We start from the raw sequence: 24,217 nt of genomic DNA on the forward strand, positions 1-24,217 counted from the left end.
ACAAAGACAGGATTGCTTAACAAACTAAAAGATATACAGAGATAGAATTGCTAACAAACTAAAAGATATATGCAAATCCTATATTTACGGTTAACAGCAGTAACAGAAGAGATAAAGTTAGACTTTGTCAACTCTTATCTCCAATAATCACCAGGTTGTTATCTGTATTATTCATTATTTTATTATTTTGTTTTTTTAATTCACCTTTCACTTGATTCGAGTTGGTTTGAGTCCTGATACTCCTTCCTTTGTTTCTACCTTCAATCCTGGACAGGTTTGTGATTTCAGGGTTTATGTGTTTATGTTTTTTAGGTTGGGTTTTTAGATTCTTTGTTGCAATTTCAGTACTGATCATTAAACCCTTTTTATTAATCAATTTTATTAATCCAACTAAAAGTTGATGTGAATTCAATTTAATTTCTTCAATTCCACCATGGCTATATGCATATTGAATTATGACTTGGCTAATAAAAAAATATTGAAGCAATTAGGTATTATATCAAATTTCAATCTATTAAGTTTAGCAGCAACATATGCATATTGAATTCTAACTTGGCTAATAAAAAATATCTCTCTTAGTAAACCTTCCTGCTCCTGTACAGTAAAACAATTGTAAGCTCATATTTTCTATTTGGATGTAACAGCCTCATTGTTAGAGTGATCATGTCATCCATATTTCGGGATGTTGTGTAAATGAACTCAGTTTATTTAGGCATTTATAACTTTCAAAAATGGTACCAATTTATGTATTGAGAACGGATTGGACACGCTATTGATATTACTCCGTTAAGTTTTGATTTCTCCATCTGCGTATATCAATTGATAGAACTTAACGAAGTAATATCAATGACGTGTCTCGTTCCGTTATCGAGGCCTAAATTGGCATATTTTTTAAACGTTAATCCTATATTTGTGCTATTTTATACGTGGAGCCTAAATTGATACTTCTAAAAAAACCCGTAAACCTATTTTAGTACCTTATCCCTATTTTTTTTAACAGGCAATAAGACGTGAGAGCAACATCTATATAAGTGTAACATTAATTTCAATTTGTTGAATTTGGAGGTATTGCCTCGTGGAATTTTGAGGCGGTAACTAGATACTATAAGTGTAACATCACTGTTTTCAGCATCCTTACCACAATCTAGCATTTTAATTTATTTTAAACGGTGCTTTGATTTTGTTCTACATTTTTATTTATTGCCTTCACTCACTGATTTTTCTTCGATTTTCATCAATTTACTTCGTTGTTGGATATTGCTTGATTATCATGTTTCACATTGTAAATGAATTGTTGTTCATTTCTTGATGAAGGTTCTGTTTCGGTGTTTTGTGGGGTTGGATTGGTGAGCCTTATAACATGATCATTATGATGAGCGTTACGATAATGATTAATGTTACAAGAATGATGATAATGTGGAAAATGAGGTAGATGTCCCTCGGAATCAAACTCTTGTTAAAGGTGTTCATGAAACATCCAAACAATCTGATGAGTTATAAGGTAGTGTATATAAGAGTGATGATAAAGCTAAAAGGAAAACGATGACTGGTCCATTTTGATGGCTTCCAAAGATATGTTCCATGTCGGTGATTCCGATTGTATTAAAGCAATCAAACCGGGAGTCTACTTTGAGGGTGAATGATACATTCTCAAACAAAGTAGAATGACAAGATTCACTTGGGAAATATGCAATAGAAAATTCGTTCGAATGGAAAATTGTTAGCACATAAGGACATTATCTTTATCTAAATTTTAATAGCCAGAGGGATCTAATTTCTTAATTGTAATTTTTGTCATAATCAAAACTTCATCAAAATTGGGTTGCAATAGGTGCATCTCTAGATCATAAAGGAAGGGAAATTCAATTGATAGATCTACTAGTTGAAAAGATGTAAAGCTTGAGCCTTGATCCCAAACCTTTAGTATCTATTTCTTCTTAACCACCACCCTCTTTCCCTTACTAGTTTCTCCTTTACTATGCTTTCACAGAGGCATGTCCTCAAATTCTCTGGAGGACGTCAGAGTAATCTCTTCTGAGGTCGATGACTTGTGAGAATTCTTTCATTTCAAAAGGTCCATGCAATAAAAAAAATCTGGGAAGAAAAGAACACATACGGTTTGCTAAGGGGAAAATGGAAGCTCTACACACAAGAAAAAATAAGGAAAATTGGAAAGTGAAACTCATCGCCAAAAATATGCTTTTATAAGCATTTCTTGGAGAGGCAGGTGAGAAGTCACCATAATTGAAGAGACTATTAGCACCATCGCTCCTTGGAAATCGTGAACCTTTCTACATTATTTCACCTGAGTTAAAGAGCTCTAACACATGTGTCAAACATTCAGTGCTGGAAAATAAATAGAATGCCTAAAGTAACAATTTCGACCTTTGGTTCGATATTGCTGGAAAATAAATCCCCAACAACAACGCCAAAAACTTATTATCCAAAAAACTTATTACACATGCATAAAAGTGCGAGAAATACTCGTTTATTACCCAAAAACTAATTAAAACTACCCTAAACACCGTACCTAAAGATAAGGGTTTTCGACCCCTATCAAACCTCCTCACCCTTAAAATTTTACTTGTCCCCAAGTAAACTAAAAACTAAACCCGCAATCACAACTATGTTTCCATAGGTTTTATTAATGTCTCAAAGTCAAAGTACAACAACATTTAATAAAAAAATTATAACTGTATTTTATTTATAACTTCTTTTCTTTTTTCCCTTTGATAAAAATATAACTTCGTTTTCTAAGTATAATGTATTCAAATTAAATGAGAAGAAATTTCAAAAATTCAGAAATTTTGGATTTAAGATTCATCATTTCTTTCTCCAATTTTGCAAAAAAAAAATTATAATTTATTTATTTTCGATATTATATATCCTACTTAATTAATGTAGTAATATTTTCCTTAAAAAATGTAGTAATATTGAAACTTTGAATTGCAATCTATTTATAAGAAAGGTAAAAAAAATTATTAATTTATTAATTTTCTTTCATAAAAAAATTTATAATTTTTTAAAAACTAATTTTATAGTATGTACTTTAATTTTGTTCAACTCTTATATCATTCCCTTCAGTTTTGTCCAATTTTAAATATAAAAATTGTTTTGCAGAGGCAATGAAATCAAAATAGATGTAAAATACTTAATGAATTGTATCCTAATTTTAAATTAATGTGTATAATTAATTCTATCTATATCAGCTAAATGTCACTCTAAATTTTACATTTTTTTTTAATCTTTACTATATCTAGTTGAATTTCTCTCTATAGTTATAAACGAATCTCCCAGAGCTTGTTATAGCCACATCAATTCTTACTTTGGGAAATATGGATTTAAAGTCCATATGATCATACTCTCTACATCAAAGGTGATGCTCAAGGAAGATTCATGGTTGTCAATCTCTATGTTGATGATCTTATTTTCATAAGAAATGATGATAAGATGTTAAATGAATGGAAGAATTTGAGATGATAGATTTGGGAGAACTTCATCATTTTTTTGGCATTTAAAGTCATCAATCAAAGAGAATAATCTTTATTTCACAAAAAGCTATGCAAAAGAAGTTCTAAAGAATTTTAAGATAGAGAATGCTAATCTAGTCTCTACTCCATGCATCACAAGATTGAAGCTATCTAAGGAATGTAAAGAAAGGCTTGTAACCATGTTCATTAGTCTTGTTGGAAATTTGATGTATCTAACTTTCACAAAGCCTGACATCGTGTATGATGTTAGCCTTATGGGTAGATTCATGGAGAAACCTTATTCCAATCTGATACAGATCGGGTAACGGGCGATAGTTTTCAATCGTAAACTACCAAAGATATTCTCAAGCTAAACTTGAAGGAGCCGTGAAACCCCCAGATTTACAAGCTAAACTTGAAGGAATTAGAAATCCCTATTGTTAAGAGGGATGAACCCTAAAAACACTCTCAAAGAGAAGATATAATTTGATTGATAAAAAGTTGCATATCCTTACAAAGATGGGGTTTAAATACTCCCCTAAAGAAAACTAAAGACATAATTACCCCTACTAGGGTTACAACTAAAGAAAGAAAATAAAGGGTAAAATAGGTAAGTGTATATTCTTCCTTGTGAAGGAAAGAACTTAAATAGGCAGAATGTATATCCTTCCTTGTTTAAGGAAGGAAAGCTTGCAACTATCCTTCCTTAAATAAGGAAGGAAAGTTCACTCCTTGTAAAGGAAATAATCTCTAGGACCCACCTCCGTTATTCATCTGGTATACGCCATTAGGTGCACATGTTGTTCGTATTGCCCATATCTGAATATGATCTGCCAGGATTCAATGTAGAGTGAGATCCGCCAATCTGGGTCGAAGTAGATATAATAGGTAGATCCGTCGAAGTAGATATACATCGACAGAAATACAATGAATAGATATGCCAAGGTAGATCCACTCAGGTAGATACTGGAAGTAGATACGTCGATGAGTAGATACGCTAATGTAGATATGTCGAAGTAGGTCCGCTCAACTAGATACCTGAAGGAGATACATCAACGTAGACACATCGAAGTAGATCTGCCCAAGTAGATACCTGAAGGAGATACATCAACGTAGACACTTCGAAGTGGATCCGCCCAAGTAGATACCTGAAGGAGATAGGTTGAAGTAGATCTGCCTAAGAAGATACTTGAGGAGGATACGTCGAAGTAGATACACTGAAGTAGATACGTTGAGGAGATCCATCGAAGAGACCCGTAGAGTAGATCCGTCGAAGAGATCCGTCGAGGGGGATCCATCAAAGGAGATCCGTCAAAGGAGATCCATCGGAGAGATCCATCAAAGGAGATCCGTCGAAGAGATCCTTCACAGGAGATCCATCAGAGAGATCCATCAGAGGAGATCCGTCGAAGAGATCCGTCAAGGAGATCCATCGAAGAGATCCGTCAAAGGAGATCCATCGGAGAGGTCCATTGAAGAGATCCTTCAAAAGGAGATCCGCCGAAGAGATCCATCAAAGGAGATCCGTTAAAGGAGATCCGTCTAAGAGATCCGCCCCAGGTAGATACACTTAAAAGAAAAAGATATACTAGAACTTTAAGTGTGTCTTCCTCCTCTTTTGAATCACTTTCCCCACATACCTGATGAAATTTGTTACCTTGCTACTTCCCTAACCTGGACTTGGAATTTCTTGAAAAGATGTCCGCATCATTAGGAGGATTCCAAAAGAATTTTGAGATATGTTAAAGGAACCATTGATCATGGAATCTTTTATAAACCTAATGTACTGGTTAATCTCATTGGTAATACTAATAGTGACTTATTTGATAACATTGATGATGGAAAAAGCACTTCTAGTATGTATTTCATCTTGGTAGTGGTGTAATTTCATAGAGCTCGAAGAAGCAACCAATTATGGCGTTTTCTACTACAGAAGCTGAATACATAGATGCATCTTATGCATGATGTCAATTAATTTCATTATATGAAAATTTGGAAAGTCTTAAGTAGAAGAAAAACAACTCAACCACTTTATTTTGTGACAATATTTCTACTATTTTGATCATAAAGGATCCAGTTCTTTATGGAAGGACAAAGCATATTCGCACTCAGTACCACTTCTTGAGGGAACTTTTGAATCAAGGTGATGTTCATGCTAAGTATTGCAAGATGGAGAATCAAATGGCAGATATTTTTATAAAGCCACTTAGTAATGAGCAAGTTTAATCGATAGGAGGTATTGTTGGTGCTATATCAAATTAACTAGGATAGAATTACAATGAAGAGTCGTGTATTCAAGGAATAGTCGTTTTATTTAATGAAGAATCTTATGTTTTCATAAATATCCGTGTTGTTTAATAAAGAATCATTAGTTTAGTGAAGAGTCGTGTGTTTTTTGTGACAAGTCTTTTATCTTAGTAAAGAGTCATCTTAGACTATAAATATATGCTTTTTAATTAAGTTTAGTAGATGAAAAATACTAATCAGTAAACAGTCCATTTTTCTACTTTGTTTATCTTCAACAATTCTATCATTTCGATATTCACTAACATATAAAGTTCTATTTTGATTATGAAGGATTATCTAAAATCAAAGACAATAGCAGAGCATGAGATCTTGAGATACAATGAAGTTGAGAATGCTAAGCTAGAAGTGGTAACTTTAGCTTGTGGGTTAGTAGGGGGAGATAGTGATCTTCTTTCTTCAGTGCCTTTGAGTGTTTCCTCCATAAGTTCACAGATTACAAGGTTTTTATTTGGGTATAATCATGGATTAATGTTTATGCAACAAGTTTTAGGTTATTCCAATTGTGCACATTGATGATGTTTGTGAAGCACATGTTTTCTGCATTGAAACCCATGAAATTAAAGGAAGGTTCCTTTGTTCTGTCGCTAATCCAAGTAGCTTGGAAATTGCCACTTACTTCATTTCCTGAGTTGAAACTTAGATTTAATAAGCTTATATCTAACGGTGAATGAACAAATTCACTTGCTCATTAAGGTGCATGTGAAAATTGATGGCTTTAACTGAGTTAACAATAATTAACTCTATATTTACTGTAACAGAATAGGGTAAAAAATTTGTTAGAAGTTTGTTAGATTTTTTTTTTTTTTTTTGAAACTAAGTTTGTTAGACTTTAAGTTAGCATTAATGTGCAAACACACCATAAAAACGCAATTCTTTAAATAATGAAAACAACATTTTTATTTTTGTTTTTGTGTTTATCTTTCTCAAACTGAATCCTGTTACCAAGTTGATCATTTTATCCATTAACAAATGGGTAAATTACACCTATGGCCACTCAACTTTACCCATTTTAACATTGTGATCACTGGACTTCAATTTTTAATATTATGGCCACTTAACTTTACACTTTTAACGTCGGTGACCACTCAATTTTAACTAACTCCTCAAAGTGACCGTTAACGACCTCAAAATGAAAATATTCAAGAATTAAAATTGTTCAGAATGACATTTACCATAAAACCACATTTTTTATTTTTCAAAATTATATTTTTTGGAGCTTTCTCTCTCTAAAAATTCACTCTATCTCCTAACAATGGTCGTTTTGAGGCGTTGAGTGACTACCGATGTTAAAAAAGTGTAAAGTTAAGTGACCATAAATGTTAAATGGGTAAAGTTCAGTGGCCATGGGTGAAATTTTCCCATTAACAAATATAATCTGTAATACACTCCTGCACGTGAATGTTAATTGAACTTAAAAGTGTGTACAACATAGACTCGCGTTGCTATGTGTTAAAATTGTTTTTAATGAATGAGAATTGTAAGATTCGAACTCTCCATCACCTAGACTAAGAGACTCTTTTTTTTTTTTTGATAAAATAGACTAAGAGACTCTGATACCATGTAAAGAATTAGTATTGTACATAAAGACTCTTATACTATGTCAAAGAACTGTTAGTACGAAAAGTTTAAACTGATAGTTAAAGCCTAATAATAATTTTTGTTATAATGTCTAACACATTAAACAACAAAGCTTAGAGATTTTTATATGCAAGTTTGAAGTTTAGATGCCATATAGAAAAAAAAAATTGAACGGACATTATATTTTACCTTAAAATAAAATCAATGATTAAATCCAAAATGTCGGTTTTCCACCTATTCACCAATTATTTTGTTACATTTATCCTCTGATCTATCTGTCAGAGATTAATATAAGATATATGATTGAGCCTTAATTATTAGCTCGAACTTTTAGTTCAATCGGTTTCATGACATGGTATCAGAGCCGCTAGGACCAAACGGTCGAGGGTTCGAGTCCCGACAACCTCATTAATAGAATTTATCTTCGAGATTAAAAATTGGTTGAGTCGCCTATTTATTATGAATTACAGGTTTAAATCACTATTTGGACATTGATTGATCCAAGGAATCTTGTCATTTGGCGCTTGATCTATCCAAACTTAATAGAATTATTGGCATACGATGATATTTTTGATAACTAGACTTGATAAATTTTAGTTTAGAAATTTGTTTTCTTGTTTTAATCTCATTAATTATTTGGGTAAATCAATTTTAAAACGTACGGTATGTCAAGCCCATATATCAAAATATCACCACATATCATAAGGAAACAATTTTATTAAGACTTCATCAAAATTAAATAGAATTTCATCAATTTGAATAGTTTATGGTCCAAATGTGACCAAATAATAAATTAGTGGCCAAATATTAAAATTTTAAATAAATCAGAGCCTAAATAACATTTTATACCAAATTACAAATTGTAATTTATAAGTGCATTTGGTCTTGTAATTAAAAAAATAAAAAAAATTTAAAAATCAGTACAATAACAAAATAATAGTTTATACATTGTTTCCAAATATGAAAAAAAGTTAAAAAAAATAAGTACATGTGTTGTCAAAAGAAAGAAAGAAAAAATAAAAGAAAAAATGAACCAATAAATGTTGATCCAAGGAATCATCAAAATTGAGTGAAATTTCATCAATTTAAATAGTTTATGGTCTAAATGTGATCAAATAATAAATTAGTGGCCAAATATTAAAATTTTAAATAAATCAGAGTCTAAATAACATTTTACACCAAATTACAAATTGTAATTTATAAAAAAATAAAAAATTTAAAATTAACTACAATGACAAAGTAATAATTTATACATTCGTGTTGTCAAAGAAAGAAAGAAAAAATATGAGAAAATATGAACAAAAAAAACATTTTCACCATATCTTTACTATTCAGTCTAACAATATTTTTTGTTATATATCTAAATCTATATATCATTTAACCATAATGTTTTTAATAATTATCAAATTTAAAAAAATTCCGATCGGAGGCCACCGTAAGTCGGAGGGCCTAGGCGGCCGCCCCTGGAGCCGGCCCTGCATATAGCCCATTTCAAAAGTCAACATAATATAATATGATCATTATTGTTTTTAGTTTGATAAAGACAAGAAAATAAAGAATTGCTTAATGAAGCTTAATATTCTGCCATTTAAAGAACACATTTACAGAAAAGCAGAAAAGACACAGATCAAAGAGATGAGGAAGGTGTGTGTTACAGGAGGATCTGGTTATATTGGTTCCTCCCTTGTTAAAAAGCTACTGGATAAAGGCTACATTGTTCATGCTACTCTCAGAAACTTAGGTCTTATTCTTCTCCTTAATTCATTATTGTTTATTGCTTTTTTATATGTTTGTATAAATGACAGATCTCGGATTCACTGATAGGGGTGTTTAATTGACTACTGATGTTATATTGAATTTTTTTTTAGTGTTTTTATCGGGAAGAGTTAAAACTCCATACACACATTTAATAGGTTTTCTGACAACCAATGGGTGCTAAAACCCAGGGAGCCATACAAGGAAGAGCTACTGGGTTTGAGCATCACTGGTCGGCGGAAAATATGGAGAAACTTTATGGAAGCTGTGTATGGAACTTTAACTTTTTGGTATAGAAAAAACATCCAAAAACATATTAATTGAGAGCCCATAAGTAATCAGAGAGCACCCAAACATTAATATCAGTGAATCGTGGATCTGTTACTTCTCAAGCTTCCTTCCGTATCTCCTGTGATGTGTTTGAAGAGCAAGCTTGCAAGTTTATGGAAAGATTTAATATGCAATGATAAATTCGTATTTCTGCCAATTTTGAGGTTTCAGTTTTTTTGCGTTTTTTGATCTTATTTTCATTAGAATCGGGTTGAGGATTATAAGTTATGAGCTTTTGCTCATGAACTACAGTCTTTTTGGTCAAATTTCATTGCTTAGGCCTTAAAAAATTTACTACTTTAATGTTATTTTTCATACTTTCCTTTTGATCTTTTTGATTCGGTTTTTCTTTTCCCGTTTAGGATTCTACTTTAGGGTGTTTTGCGTATTTAAAGGATTTTTTATTGTTATAAGGTGCAACTTAGATATTATTAATAGAACAATTTTATGTTTTCCAAAGTTGTATGAATTTTATCATGGGCGATTCAATTATTAGTAACGAATTCTGCTACAATATAATTAATGGAAGTTTTCTTTGAATTAATTGTAGAAGATGAATCCAAAGTGGGGTTGCTGAAATCACTTCCAAATGCAGAAACTAACCTTGTTCTATTTCAAGCTGATATATACAATAACAATGATTTTGAGGCTGCAATTCAAGGTTGTCAATTTGTGTTTCATGTTGCTATTCCTTGGGAAAATGGCCCTCCAAACTCTCAGGTTTTTGGACTCTTTCTAATTTGATCGCAATTTTTTTTAAACCTTTTTGTGTATATATGTGTTATAATTTGAATGTCAATAACCAATTTTTAAGTATTAATTTACAATTTTTTCAAAATTAAACTAGGTTTTGTTTAAGATTCCTAACATGTAAATACAATTTAGATTTAGGGATGCGCGAACAGGTAAAAAAAATTAAAAAATTTGATTTGAGAGGGCTTATCAGGCCAAAAAAAATTAATAATTTGGAGTTAAGGAGAGCCTAACAAGCCAAAAATTAGAAATTTGGATTTAGGGAGATCTAACAGACCAAAAAAAATTAGAAATTTGGATTTAGATAAGCCTAACAAACCTAAAAAAAAATTAGAAATTCGGATTTGAGGAGTATCTAATAAATCCAAAATATTAAAATTTTGAATTTTGGACAAGCCTAACACTTAATGTACCATTTTGGTTAGGGGGGGAGCTAATTCAACATCCCAATAATTTTTTTTTTTTTTTGAGACAGGGGGCCGAAACTACCCGGGATCAAGGTGGTTCCGGCGGCCAGAGGGGCCCGGGCCCCCTGTCTACACCCCTGTATCTAACCGACCCCGGTCATTGTGATCCGAGACCCAACAAAATCACTCAGGTTGGAGCGTCATATTTTTCGTCTAACCTACCGTAAAATCTTGCTACAAACATGTTGTAAGCTACATTGTGCTTCCAAATTTGAAGGTAGACTAGGTTTCTAGAAGAAAAATATAATTATTTCATTCATAGAAAAATAGTAAAAAATTACGATCCATCTTCAATATCATAGATCGTTAGTAATAATATATATTGTTTGAAACTGTTTTTGGTACAACGACGAGAAACACACTCCACCGCAAATAGCAACATGAATGAAACATATAACAACCACGAAGGAGACAGACTACTAAAACTACTCATGTAGAGGAACAAGTCATAGTCACCCATAAAAAAAGAAAGAGAAAAAAAAACTACTAAAACTACCAAATCTACTAAATGAATCAAAAAGGTATTCAATAAAGAAAAAGTAAAACAAAGCAATTACTTCCGACTAAAACCGAAAAAAATCGTAAAATCCGAATGAAGAAAACGAAGAGTTTCTTAGTAGCGAAGTTTGTTTATTTTGAATTGTTCTGGAAGTACATTGTTGACGCAACATTTTTGCTGCATGTAATTTTTTAATTTTATTTTTTTATAATAAAATAATTATTTTTTTACTTATATATTGATGATTTTTTTTTTTTGATCAGCCATAGATGATGTTTTATTTGTTTTAAAATGTTGTTTTTTTTTTATTTGTTTGGTGAACAACTGCACATGCACGTATGCATTTGACATTTCAAATATTATATAATATTTCCAATCTAAGAAACTTGTGTTTAATTTTATAATAAGAAACTAATTAATCATAAGGGTTAATATTGTGACTATTACTAAGAATTTAGCTTTTAACTATTAAATGGTATCAAAGTTTCAATAGGTGGATTTCTGATAACTTCATTTGTTGATTTAATTAGTGTCTCTAATTTAGTCAAGCCCAATTCAAATAGGTGCCAATATAGCGTAGGTTCAGTTCGAGTTGAACAAGATAGTTACATATTAAGTTCGGTTAGATCCATCCAATCGATAAAAAGTCTTTTTCGAGGTTCGGTCAGGGGCGGAGCTAGCCCAGTACCCAAGGGGCCCGAGCCCCCCGGCCATCGGCTCCACTCTTGAATATCCATAGTTTTGCCTCTCGTAGCCCTCCTAATATTAGTATATATAGATTCTATGTAGTAATATTTTATTGTTTAAAAGTAGATGAGATGGTTAAAGATATTTATTTTTTTTTAAAGGTCCTAGGTTCAATTCCCACGACCTCAATTTATTTTAGAAAGTGTTTATTTATTTGAATTTTATTTTTCAATAATTATAAAACTATGTTACCATTATTAATTTATTTATTTATTTTCATAGCACTTTTAAACTCATTTTTATTATGTCTTTTCCATTAAAAAAAATTAATTTCTTATTTTTGAGACTCAATCAACTTAATTTCTAAAATAAATTTTAAAACTAAAAATAAAAAAAAGGTAAAAATGTTATATTTTTTTATAAACTAGCATTGAACTAATAAAAAAATTAAATACATTTAATCTTTTTACGTTGAACACTTTTAATATTTTAGCGAAAACACAAATATGATGATCTTTTAACGCGCTAGAGGTTAAAAATTTTTTGCCAGTCCTTGTAACCCCCGTCCCGGGTCACATTAAAAACACATAAAAATCAACCAAACAATTTAACCCGTCAATAATGTTTACTTAAAATTAAACAAATAATCAAATCCAATAGTATAATAAATCCTACTGAATGTCTATGGAATTGTTAATGGGAATGAGACGATTGTGCTGACCATCCTGAATGCAGGGTAGATCTGAAAATCTAGTAAATAGGAGAACCTCTGAATCTAGCCTGAAAATTTCAACATGTCAATTGATGAGCTGCCTACTCAATAAGCATAATTAGGGATGTTTATATACATATACATATACACCTACAGTTCATATATATTATATATCATGAAATCATTAAAATTAAATAGATGACATCCCAAACCGGACTCTTTATTACACGTAATACCCTAAAGTTATTATATTTATTTTAAGAGCTCTAGTTAAACTTAAGTGAAATATGTCTACTAGTCTTATGGTGTCTAACATCAAAATAGGTATGTGCTATCGTCTACTCTTGCAAGACACACAACCTTGAGACTTCATAATATAAGTACTTTTATAACGGTACTGCTATCGTCTAATCTTGCAAGACACAGTACCAAGCTCAATCCAAAATTTAATATGACCTTATCGTCTGCTCTTTCAAGACAGGTGTATGCGATCACAGTATCAACAAACCTCCAGACCATTGTACCTATCCACTTAAGTTAGCTATTTATGTTTTGTTCTAACTCAAACATAATCCAACACAATTTCATAATTCATAATCTTCTGAACTCATATACACTCACCTTTCTACCACGGTATAATTTCATAACTAATTATCTCGATAGGTAAATCCATGAGCAATCCGATTTTAAGAGAAACAAAACCTTATATTAATAAATTCAACTATAAAGATAACATTTGAAACTCCAATCTCAAATCACCATATATATACATCAAGTATCAATTAAATGATAATCAAATACTCATCATTCGTTCAACATATACTTAATTATTCAATGACAATATATCAATAGACACTCACATAAATATATATAGAGACATATGTATATAATCATAAGCAATTAAGTTTACCTCTCGTTCCAAAAAGCTAATCAAATTATTCGGGTTCTAATTGACCCGTTACTGGTTCCCCGGAGGTTCGCCGGAGCATGGTGGCCGGCCGCCGGAGGTTCGCCGGAGATACCGGAATCGCGAACCGAGACTATCTCGTGATAGCCAACGATTAGGGGAGTCCAAAAGTACACGCCATTCAATATTAAAATTGCCTAAAAGGTCTGGATCTAATACTTTCACGGTGCAAAATACCCGCTCCGGCCACCATATTTTTCAATCAGAAAAATATCAATAGTGGTCTCAAAATGTTCCTCACGAAACAATGAATTTAATGATATAATTTTCGTTTCAAGAGGTGACCGGAATATGGAGTTATGGAGAAAAATATAATCAAAGAAAATAAGAAAAAGAAAGAGAGATGCAGGTCTTCGTTTTTTTCATTCCCCAAAACCTTGAAATCGCCCCCTGTAACTCAAACTAACAATAACTCTATCATTAATTATTTTCATTCCAAAATTAATAATAATACTAATAATAAATATAAAATAATAATTAAATAATTAAATACGTTCACTTAATATAATAAAATTAATAAATTTGCTCTTTTTAATATTATAATAATAATATATACTATAAAATTTATTTTGAAAAATACTCCTTTAAAATTACGGATGTTACAGTCCTAATGGGCTGGATTTTGAAAAATTAGTCCTCCAACTCTAATTTCATGGCTTCGCCTATATAAAATCATAAGTGCATTTATCTTGTATTTTGAAATATAATTAATATATTATTGCTACATTAAGATTCAAATTAATGTAAAGCTTTACCAAAATCCATTAAAAAAACTTTACCAACTAATAAGGTAAAATAAATATTAACCAGACTATAATCTAGTCTGATAAGGATAAAAAGGAAATATAATCAAATTTGTTCATATCATCATTTCGTCTTTCTTACATATTTTTGTTGATTAACTAGATTTAAATAGTATAATAATATAAAATTGAAAGATTTTAATATCAAGATAATAAAAATAAAGCGTTATAATATTAATAGCATTATAGTTTAAGAGTTATATATTTTTCTAGTTCTAACAGATTGGTATAATAATTATTTAATTAAAAAATTTATTTTCGTTAGTAAATTTTCAAAATTAGTTTTTATTATCTCTAACCGAAAAAATATATAATTTATATATAATATATATTTTATTTATCTGATTACTCAATTTATATATACTTATTTTATATATACTTATTTAAAAGCAGTATAAAGACAAAGTTGAAGCAACAGTGAAAGGAGCAAAAGCCATAGTTGAAGCATGTATCAGGTCAAGAACGGTTAAACGTTTAATCTACACAGCAAGTGTTTTGGCTGCTTCCCCATTAAATGAAGATGGAAAGAGCTTCAAATCATGTATCGATGAATCTTGTTGGACCCCTTTACATCTCCCGTTTTCTCATGGAAACGACTGCGTATTGGTATATTTTCTATATTGATTCTTAGATGGGTAAATTACACCAATGGTACCTGAATTATACTCCAATTCACACTTTGATACCTAAATTACATTTTGTTATAAAAATATACCTCAACTAAGGGTAACTGGACAATTTAATACGTTTAACCGGTCAACACCGGTAAACACAAGAGTTTGACCTTTTTTTAAAAAAAAATTGACCAAATTTTTTCTTCCATTCTCTCTCTTAAATTTTCTCTCTCTACACAGCCATGGAAACCACTCTTCTCTCCTCCTCTTCATCTACTTACCATCTCAATCTTATTTCAAAACAAGATTCAAAAACCCAATTTCTACAAACCCATTTCAATCCAATCCATAATTTTTGGCAACAAAAAAAGAAACCGCAGATGCAGTGAAAAAAAATCGGAAAAGAGGAAATCTGAATCTGCTACAATTATGGAGTTGGAATAGCATTTTTTTATCATTTATTTGGTTACAAAAATCAGGTTCGCAAATACCAGTAATTCATTGATAGTCTAATATGAAGCATTTTTAGATCTTGTACACGACGATCAGATTTCAAGATCTCAATCCCATTTTTTGGTAGAGATTGCCACAACTGGTGTTGCTTGATCTTAATTAAACGAAATTAATTTCAAGAATTATTTTTTGTAAATTTCTGATTTGGTCTCTCATTTGAATCGATCCCTCCCTCTCTTCCTGCCTCTCCCTTTGCGTTCCTCTCTCTTTTTGTCTCTCCCACTCTTTCTGTCTCTCTCCTCATCCATGGCTATTGTTGATTAAGAAGCTGCTCATATTGTAAATAAATAAGGCAGCGAAGAAGGTGTGTGAACAGGGAGCCTGGTGCTTACTCCTCGTCGTCTAAACATTTACCCAGCTATGTAAATTATCCTTTCAATTTTCATAAGTTAGAGAGAGAAGGATTATGAGAATTTGAGAAGATGAATGGACAAGATGAATAACGATAGAGAGAATTTGGGAATTAAAAAGATTCAAGGGTAGTATTTATTTTAGTCAAAGGGTATTATTGTATTTTTATATAAGTGGAGTGTATAATAGGTCCCTATTTTTAGTTAGTAATGGTCAAACAGCAGTTGACCAGTCATAAACCGGACAACCACACTTAAATGTCAGGTCACCCATATTTAGAGTATATTTTTGAGACAAAATGTAATTCAAGTACCAAAGTGTGAATTAGAGTATAATTCAGGTACCGTTGGTGTAATTTACTCATTCTTAGACTTGTTTAAATTTCTTTAATAAATTCATATTAGCTGAAATATCTCAATTCTAAAAAAACTTCAAAAAAAAAAAAGAAAAGAAAATGAAAAATAGTTGGTACAAATGTGTCAATTTCTCACATTAGCTCCTAAACTTATATATTTTGGATAATCTAACCCCTGACTGATTGTTATACATATATCACGCTCCGTGAACTGGAATGTGATCATCCACATAAGATGTAATCATCTTTTGAGCCAATTAACGAAGACCGATAGATATATCAGAAAAATTTGTTATTCAATGGCTAGAATATCCAAAATTTACAAAGTACATATGAGTTTTTCCCCCTCTCAATCGCATTTTTGTTGGAGCTAGATTAAATTAATGTGGATAGAAATATAGTGAAGAGTCGTGTATTTAATGAGAAGTCGTGTTGTTTAATGAAGAGTCGTATATTTTAAGGAATGGCCGTGTTGTTATATAAAGAGTCATGTTGTTTAGTGACGAGTCATGTGTTTTTAATGAAGGGTTGTGTATCTTAGTGAAGAGTCATCTTAGACTATAAATATTTGCTTTGTACTTGAGTTTAGTAGAGTGACAAATACTAATTAGTAAACAGTCAATTTTTCTCCTTTATTCTCCTTTGTTTATTCTTTAAATTTCAGTTTATCTTCAATAAATTGGTATCAGAGCTCTGTTCGATTAGAATGAACAACTCTATTCCCCTCTCTTGTGTCCCTCAATTAATCAAAGAAAATTAAGGTAAATAGAGCATCCAAATGAGCCTCATCTTGGATCTTAAGAAGAATTGAAAATAGTTGAAAAATGGTATACTTAAGTTGTAGTTGAAAATGAGGAAATATTAATACAAGTTCAAAAGGAGGGTCCAAGAAAATCAAGGAAGAAAAATCAGCAAGCCTTGTTTTGGATATACCAAGGAGTACAATCATAGGAAGCGAGAGAAAATAGCTTGTGCCACTTCGACGAAACAAGCATGAGAAATTTTGGAGAATGCATTCAAATGAAAAGGTACAAAAGGTTTGGTTGCAAACTCTTCGAGGGGACTATGAAAGTTTGCATAAAATGGAGTCGAAATCTATTTCAGATTATTTTTCGCGGGTATTGTCTATAGCCAACTAGTTAAAAAGGAATGGTGAACCTATGGATAATATTCGTGTCATTGAAAAATTCATCTGACTTTCGAATTCTAGATTTGACTACATTGTGGTAGTCATTGAAGAATCAAAAAATTTGAATGTCATGGCCATTAATGAACTCACAAGATCGTTGCAAGTTCATGAAGAAAGATTAGACAAGAAGAAGAAGGATGTAGATTTGGATCAAACACTTCAATCAACATTGTCTTTACATGAATGAAGATTTCAAAATCCAAAGAGGTAGAAATCGTGGTTGCGAAAGAGGAGGAAATTTTGGAGGCATAGGCTCAAATGCTCGTAGAAGAGGCTATCATACAAACAATGAGAATGGATGGATCGAAGCAAATCAAAGTCAGAATTTTAGAGGTTCACAAAGGGGACTTGGATACGGAAATCAAATAGGAAGGGGTCGTGGCTTTTTTTAATGCTATAATTGCCACAAACTTGGTCATTTGACATATAAATGTTGGCACAAGGAAGAAGAAAAACATGAAGCTAATATGGTGCAAAACAACAAAGAGAAAAATCAAGACACACTTTATTGCTCGTACCTCATTGTGGAGATTGTGAAGATGTATGATACATAGAAAATGGGGCTATCAAACATGTGACCTGTAACAAAATTTCTTTGTTTGATTCTGATTATGAAGAGGTAAAGGTAGGTTGAAAAGCATACAAAGATAGTGGTGTTTGCGAGTTAGAGTTCAAAACAAATCAAGGAAAAATTGAATGATTCTATTTTCTTCATGGTCTAAAAAACAATTTGCTTAGTGTTGGGCATCTTTTAAAGAAGGGGTTTGACATTCACTTCTGTGACATGGCCTATTATTTGTCAAAGAAAAATCAGATCATTGCTAGAGTTGGATTTGCTTCAAATAATCTCACCTCACTTACTCTCCAAAATAAAATATGTCTCGCTTTGTTGGTAATGATCAAAGGAGTTTCAAAATTATGGCATTTGAAGGAAAATGATGGTAATAGTTTTGCCTAAAATTGATCATCTTGATGTTGTTTGTGAAGCTTGTCAACTTGGAAAGCAACACAAAATTCATTTTTATTCTCAATGTTTTCAGAAAGCAAAAAGACTAATATAACTTATTAACTCAAATCTTTATGGTCCGATGACAGTTTCATCTCTGGATGGTAACCATTATTTTATATTTTTCACTAATGATTACTTATGAAGTGTTTGGGTGTATTGTGTGAAAGAAAAATCATAAGTTTTCCATAAATTTATAGATTTTAAGGCTAGAGTGGAGAATTTTACTAGATTAAAAATCAACACATTGAAGACTAAGCGTGGAGGTGAATATCTCTTAAATGAATTTCAAAAAGAGACAATGGTATTCAGCATGAAATGATAGTCCACTATACACCACATCAAAATGGTGTATGTGAAAGAAATAATAAAACAATTATGGAGATGTCTAGTTGTCTTCTCAAAAGGAGGATTGTCAAGAAGATTTTGCATTGAAGTTGTTTCTTGTGTAGTTTATCTTATGAATAGGTCACCAATAAGGAGCTTGGAGAATTGCACACCACATGAAGTTATGGTAGAAAGCACGATGTTCATCATTAAAAAGTATTTAGGATTGTTGCTTACTCTCATATTACAAATGCAATGAGAAGCAAGTTGGATGAAAATTCAGAGAAATGTATTTTCATTGGCTACAGTGAAAGAAGCAAGACATACAAGTTGTATAATCCGGTGACAAAGAAGATTTTGATAAGCTGAGATGTTTGGTTTGATGAAAATTCATTGTTTAAGGAGATGGAAGTTGGAAAGAAAATTTGCCAATTTTTCTGTTTGAACTAGAAGAAGAAGAAAAAGAAGAGGCATTGTTTGACAATGATAAAAATAATGCTCAAACAGGAAGTCCTCTAGCTACACCACGTCCTTCATTAAGTTCATCTTCATCCAGACCAATAAAAAATGAGAAGTCTCCAAGAGATATATGATGAAACTAATCAAGTTGAGCAAAATGATGTATTTTTTGCTTTCTTTGCAGGAGAAGCTCCAATTTCTTTTAATGATGCTTATCAAGAAGAAATAAGGAGGAGAGCCATGAAAGAAGAAATTGACTCGATTGAAAAGAATGATACATGAGAACTTATAGATTTCCATCACACAAAAACTTTATTGGAGTAAATTGGGTGTACAGGAAAAATATGAATCCAAATGGCTATATAAACAAGCACAAGGCAAGGTTGGTTGCAAAAGGGTGTAAGTAAAATGAAGGAGAAGATTTTACAGAGGTATTTTCTCCCATTTCAAGACTTGAAATAGTTTGATTACCTATTTCTCTTACTACTCAAAATATTTGGAAGTTATTCGAAATGGATGTAAAGTATGCTTTATTGAATGGTGTTCTAAAAAAGTATATGTTGATCAACCACTTAGTTTCGTTAAAAAAAAAGGAGAGGAAAGTAAAGTGTACAAGTTGAAGAAAGCTTTGTATGACTAAAGGAATCTCCTAGAGCTTGTTATAGCCGCATCAATTCTTACTTTGAGAAATATGGATTTCAAAAAAGTCCATATGATCATACTCTCTACATCAAAGGTGATGCTCAAGGAAGATTTAAGGTTGTCAATCTCTATGTTGATGATCTTATTTTCATAAGAAATGATGATAAGATGTTCAATGAATTCAAGCACTCGATGATGGAAGAATTTGAGATGACAGATTTGGGAGAACTTCATCATTTTTTTTGGCATTTAAGGTCATCAATCAAAGAAAGGAATCTTTATTTCACAAAAAGCTATGCAAAAGAAGTTCTAAAGAATTTCAAGATGGAGAATGCTAATCTAGTCTCTACTCCATTCATCCTAAGATTGAAGCTATCTAAGGAATGTGAAGAAAGTCTTGTAACCATGTTCATGAGTCTTGTTGGAAATTTGATGTATCTAACTTCCATAAAGCCTGACATCATGTAAGATATTAGTCTTATGGGTAGATTCATGGAGAAACTTTATTCCAATCACTAGGAGGATACCAAAAGAATTTTGAGATATGTTAAAAGAACCATTGATCATAGAATCTTTTATGAACCTAATGCACTGGTTAATCTCATTAGTTATACTAGTAGTGGCTAATTTGATAACATTGATGATGGAAAAAGCACTTCTGGATATGTATTTCATCTTAGTAGTGGTGTAATTTCATGGAGCTCGAAAAAGCAACCAATTATGGCATTTTCTACTACATAAGTTGAATAGATAGCTGCATCTTATGCATGATGTCAGTTGATTTCGTTATGTGGAAATTTGGAAAGTCTTAAATAGAAGCAAAACAACTCAACCACTTTATTGTGTGACAATATTTCTACCATTTTGGTCATAAAGGATCCAGTTCTTTATGGAAGGACAAAGCATATCCATATTTAGTACCACTTCTTGAGGGAACTTTTGAATGAAGGTGATGTTCATGTTGAGTGTTGCAAGACAGAGGATCAAATGGAAGATATTTTCACAAAGCCACTTAGTAAGGAGAAATTTAATTTAAGGGAGGTATTGTTAAGGAAGAGTCGTTTTATTTAAGGGATAATTTCAAATAAAACCCATGTGGTTTCACTAATTTTCAGATAAAGGACTGTGGTTTACTTTTTGTCAAAACGAGGATTGAGGTTTCGGACTTTTAAGAAAACAATGACCTTTTAGATTAATGCTATTAAAATCATTTTTAACGACCTGAAAATGAAAATTTTCAAGAATTAAAGTTGTTCAGTGTCATATTTTCTATGGAACTACATTTTCGATTTTCGAAAATCATCTTTTTTGGAACTTTCTCTCTCTTTACCAAACATCATCTAAATAATCTCAAAATAAAAAAGTTGAAGAATTAAAGTTGCTTAGAATATTAGTAATTCTTAAAATATGTCATTTTTGAAGTTGTCAATGGTGATTTTAATAGTATCAATTGAAAAAGTCTTTATTTTGCTAAAGTTGAAAACCTTAGTCCTTACTTTGAAAAAAAGTAAATCACAGTCCTTTATATGAAAATTAGTGAAACCACAAGGGTTTTATTTGAAACTTACCCTTTATTTAATGAAGAATCATATGTTTTAATAAATATCTGTATTATGTAATAAAGAATCATTAGTTTAATGAAGAGTCATGTGTTTTTAGTGAATGGTCTTTTATCTTAGTGAAGAGTCATCTTAGACTATAAATATATGCTTTTTAATTAAGTTTAGTAGATGAAAAATACTAATTAGTAAACAATCCATTTTCTACTTTGTTTATCTTCAACAATTTTATCATTTCCATATTCACTAACATATAAATTTCTATTTTGATTATGAAGGATTATCTAAAATCAAAGACAATAGCAGAGCATGAGATCTTGAGATACAATGAAGTTGAGAATGCTAAGCTAGAAGTGGTAACTTTAGCTTGTGGGTTAGTAGGGGGAGATAGTGCTCTTCTTTCTTCAGTGCCTTTGAGTGTTTCCTCCATGAGTTCACAGATTACTGGGTTTTTATTTGGGTATAATCATGGATTAATGTTTATGCAACAAGTTTTAGGGTCTATTCCAATTGTGCATATTGATGATGTTTGTGAAGCACATGTTTTCTGCATTGAAAACCATGAAATTAAAGGAAGGTTCCTTTGTGCTGTTGCTAATCCAAGTAGCTTGGAAATTGCCTCTTACTTTATTCAAGAGTATCCTGAGTTGAAGATTGCCAAAGAGTAAGCATTTCTTTCCACTATGTTTTATTATTTTGTCAAAATAAGTATTGAAAAGTTTAGGTCCTGTTTGTTTTACCTACTATTTGTTGTTGCTGTTTGTTGTTTGCTGTTGTGCTTGCTATTGCTAGTTGTTGTTTGCTGTTACGGTTTGCTGTTTGCTGTTGGAAAAGACTGCTTTTCCAAAAAGCAGAGATTCTCTGCTTTTGTAAAAGGCTGCTTTTCAGGTGTAAAAAGCAAACAGGAGGTCACTAACCAAACACTTAATGCTGCTTTTCAAGTGTAAAAGGCAAACATGAATTCCACTAATCAAACACCTAAAACTCTCCATTTCGAACTGAAAAGGCAAACATGAACACGAAAATGAGCACCCAAACGCCCCCTTAGACTTAATACATCGATAGCCTTTTAAATTCGTCTAAAATAGACTGGCTATCGATCTTACTTGAAAGGCCTAATATACATCATTTGCCTTCTGGACTTCTCAAAAATGTTTGATAGGTCTCTTGAACTTTCAAAGTGTCTCGATAGCCTCCTCCCCCAACTTGTTTTACTGTATTCAATTAATCACTCGTTTCCAAAGAAGTAAGGTCCATACAGAAGGTGTGTTGCACGCGCCTTGAAATGTGATTACATAATTCATAAAATAGATTTAAATATATCAAAAAGGAAGTTATTATTTTTTCAACTATAAAATATGTCCTACCTAATATTATAACCTTATACCACGATTTTGGTTGTTTTACTTTTCTAAAAGGCATGTGCAATACACCTTCCTCGTGCAGCTTACTTATTTGTAATCGAGTGATTAATTGATTATATTTTAAGCAAGTTGGGGGGCTATCAGGTCATTTTAATCAAGTTGAAGAGGCTATCAAGATACTTTGAAAGTTCATGAGAGCAGTCAAACTTTTTGGACAAGTTCAGGGAGGAAACGATGTATTAAACCTACTTAAAATGACCTATTAAGTTTGACCGGTTTTGATCACATGAACCTTAATGACCATGAAGTATCTGGTCATTCACCATTAGATCTAGGCTTATTAGAAACCTAAGGTGGAGATTCAATTAGATTTAACAAGCCTATATCTAATGATGAATGACCAAATTCACTTGGTCATTACGGTCCATGTGAACATTCCTGTGAGTTTCATACCCATAAAACTGCTTAAAGTTATATATTCATCTCATAAACTTATTTACAATGATCTACTTACCCTTGAATTTGCTTAAAGTGATACACGCTTTGATTTCTTCAAATCCCCTTTTGTTGGGTCGCATAGGACATTGGGATGGTTAGTTATATTCATGGTTCTCTAAGTATCGCCAATGGAACGATATTATAGAAAATCTTAATTTTACTCATCATCCATTTGCTTGGATTTCAACATATATAGGCATCGAAGATGACACATGGGAGACATCTAATTTTTTTGTCATGTTCACGTGGAAATTTTTTATTTAAGGTGTCACTCACGTGTCATCTTCGATGACTGGAATTTGCTAGAATCCAAGCAAAACGACAACAATTGAAATTATATTAAGATCATGATGGATTTTATGTTAAGAAATTAAGATTTTTTGGTAATAGCGTTCCTTTTCTGATACTTAAATTGCTAAGCATGTAATTAACCCATTAAAAGATAATCATATATCGTTTTATGCAATGTTAAAGAGCTATTTGGTCGTTTTCATAGTTTTAGGGGCAACTACGCTTCTAATGAGTAGATATATAATTAATTAGTAAATTTTCATTTTAGATTTATGGGTTAATCGTATCATTTTAAACAAGAGATGATAGGTCATTTTCAAAATTTTAGGTTGAATGTGCTTTTTATTATTGATACGATATGTAATTAATGAAGGAATTTTGCTTTTAGATTCATCGGAGAAGCTGGAGAAAAAATCACATTTGACTCCTCAAAGTTAATAAAGATGGGTTTTGTATACAAATATGATATGAAGAAAATCTTAGATGGCAACGTAAAATGTGAAAGGCGGCTTGGAGCTCTATCTCAATTAAGTGTAAATTAATAATTGTACATATTAATTACATTGCGGAAAGTTCTCGCAATGTGCCTTTTCAAGTGTTTTCACAAAGTTTTCGTGGAAAAAGGGCAAAGTCGGGAGCATTAGAATGAAGATTTGATATCCGACAATTCTCTTTGGGCAAGATTAATAATGATCTTGATAAGATCACAATTAATCTCTCC

General features: G+C 31.6%; 1 protein-coding gene across 1 annotated transcript; it reads left to right on the forward strand.

Moving 5' to 3' along the window:
- The first annotated feature begins 8,972 nt into the window (after positions 1-8,972).
- Positions 8,973-24,038, forward strand: LOC136219542 (NADPH HC-toxin reductase 1-like). The gene is made up of 5 exons (XM_066006980.1): positions 8,973-9,096; positions 9,991-10,160; positions 14,722-14,934; positions 21,622-22,007; positions 23,885-24,038. Exons 1-5 carry the CDS (start codon positions 8,991-8,993, stop codon positions 24,036-24,038), a joined length of 1,029 nt encoding a protein of 342 aa, XP_065863052.1. The 5' UTR covers positions 8,973-8,990.
- Positions 24,039-24,217: the final 179 nt, after the last annotated feature.

The sequence above is a fragment of the Euphorbia lathyris genome, chromosome 1 (assembly GCF_963576675.1).
Source record: "Euphorbia lathyris chromosome 1, ddEupLath1.1, whole genome shotgun sequence".
NCBI classification, from domain to species: domain Eukaryota; kingdom Viridiplantae; phylum Streptophyta; class Magnoliopsida; order Malpighiales; family Euphorbiaceae; genus Euphorbia; species Euphorbia lathyris.

Coding starts and splice junctions, on each gene's coding strand:
- LOC136219542 (XM_066006980.1), top strand. CDS start 8,991: ATGAGGAAGGTGTGTGTTACAGGAGGATCTGGTTATATTGGTTCCTCC. Junction 10,161..14,721: donor ATGGCCCTCCAAACTCTCAG/GTTTTTGGACTC, acceptor ATTTAAAAGCAG/TATAAAGACAAAGTTGAAGC. Junction 14,935..21,621: donor ATGGAAACGACTGCGTATTG/GTATATTTTCTA, acceptor TTGATTATGAAG/GATTATCTAAAATCAAAGAC.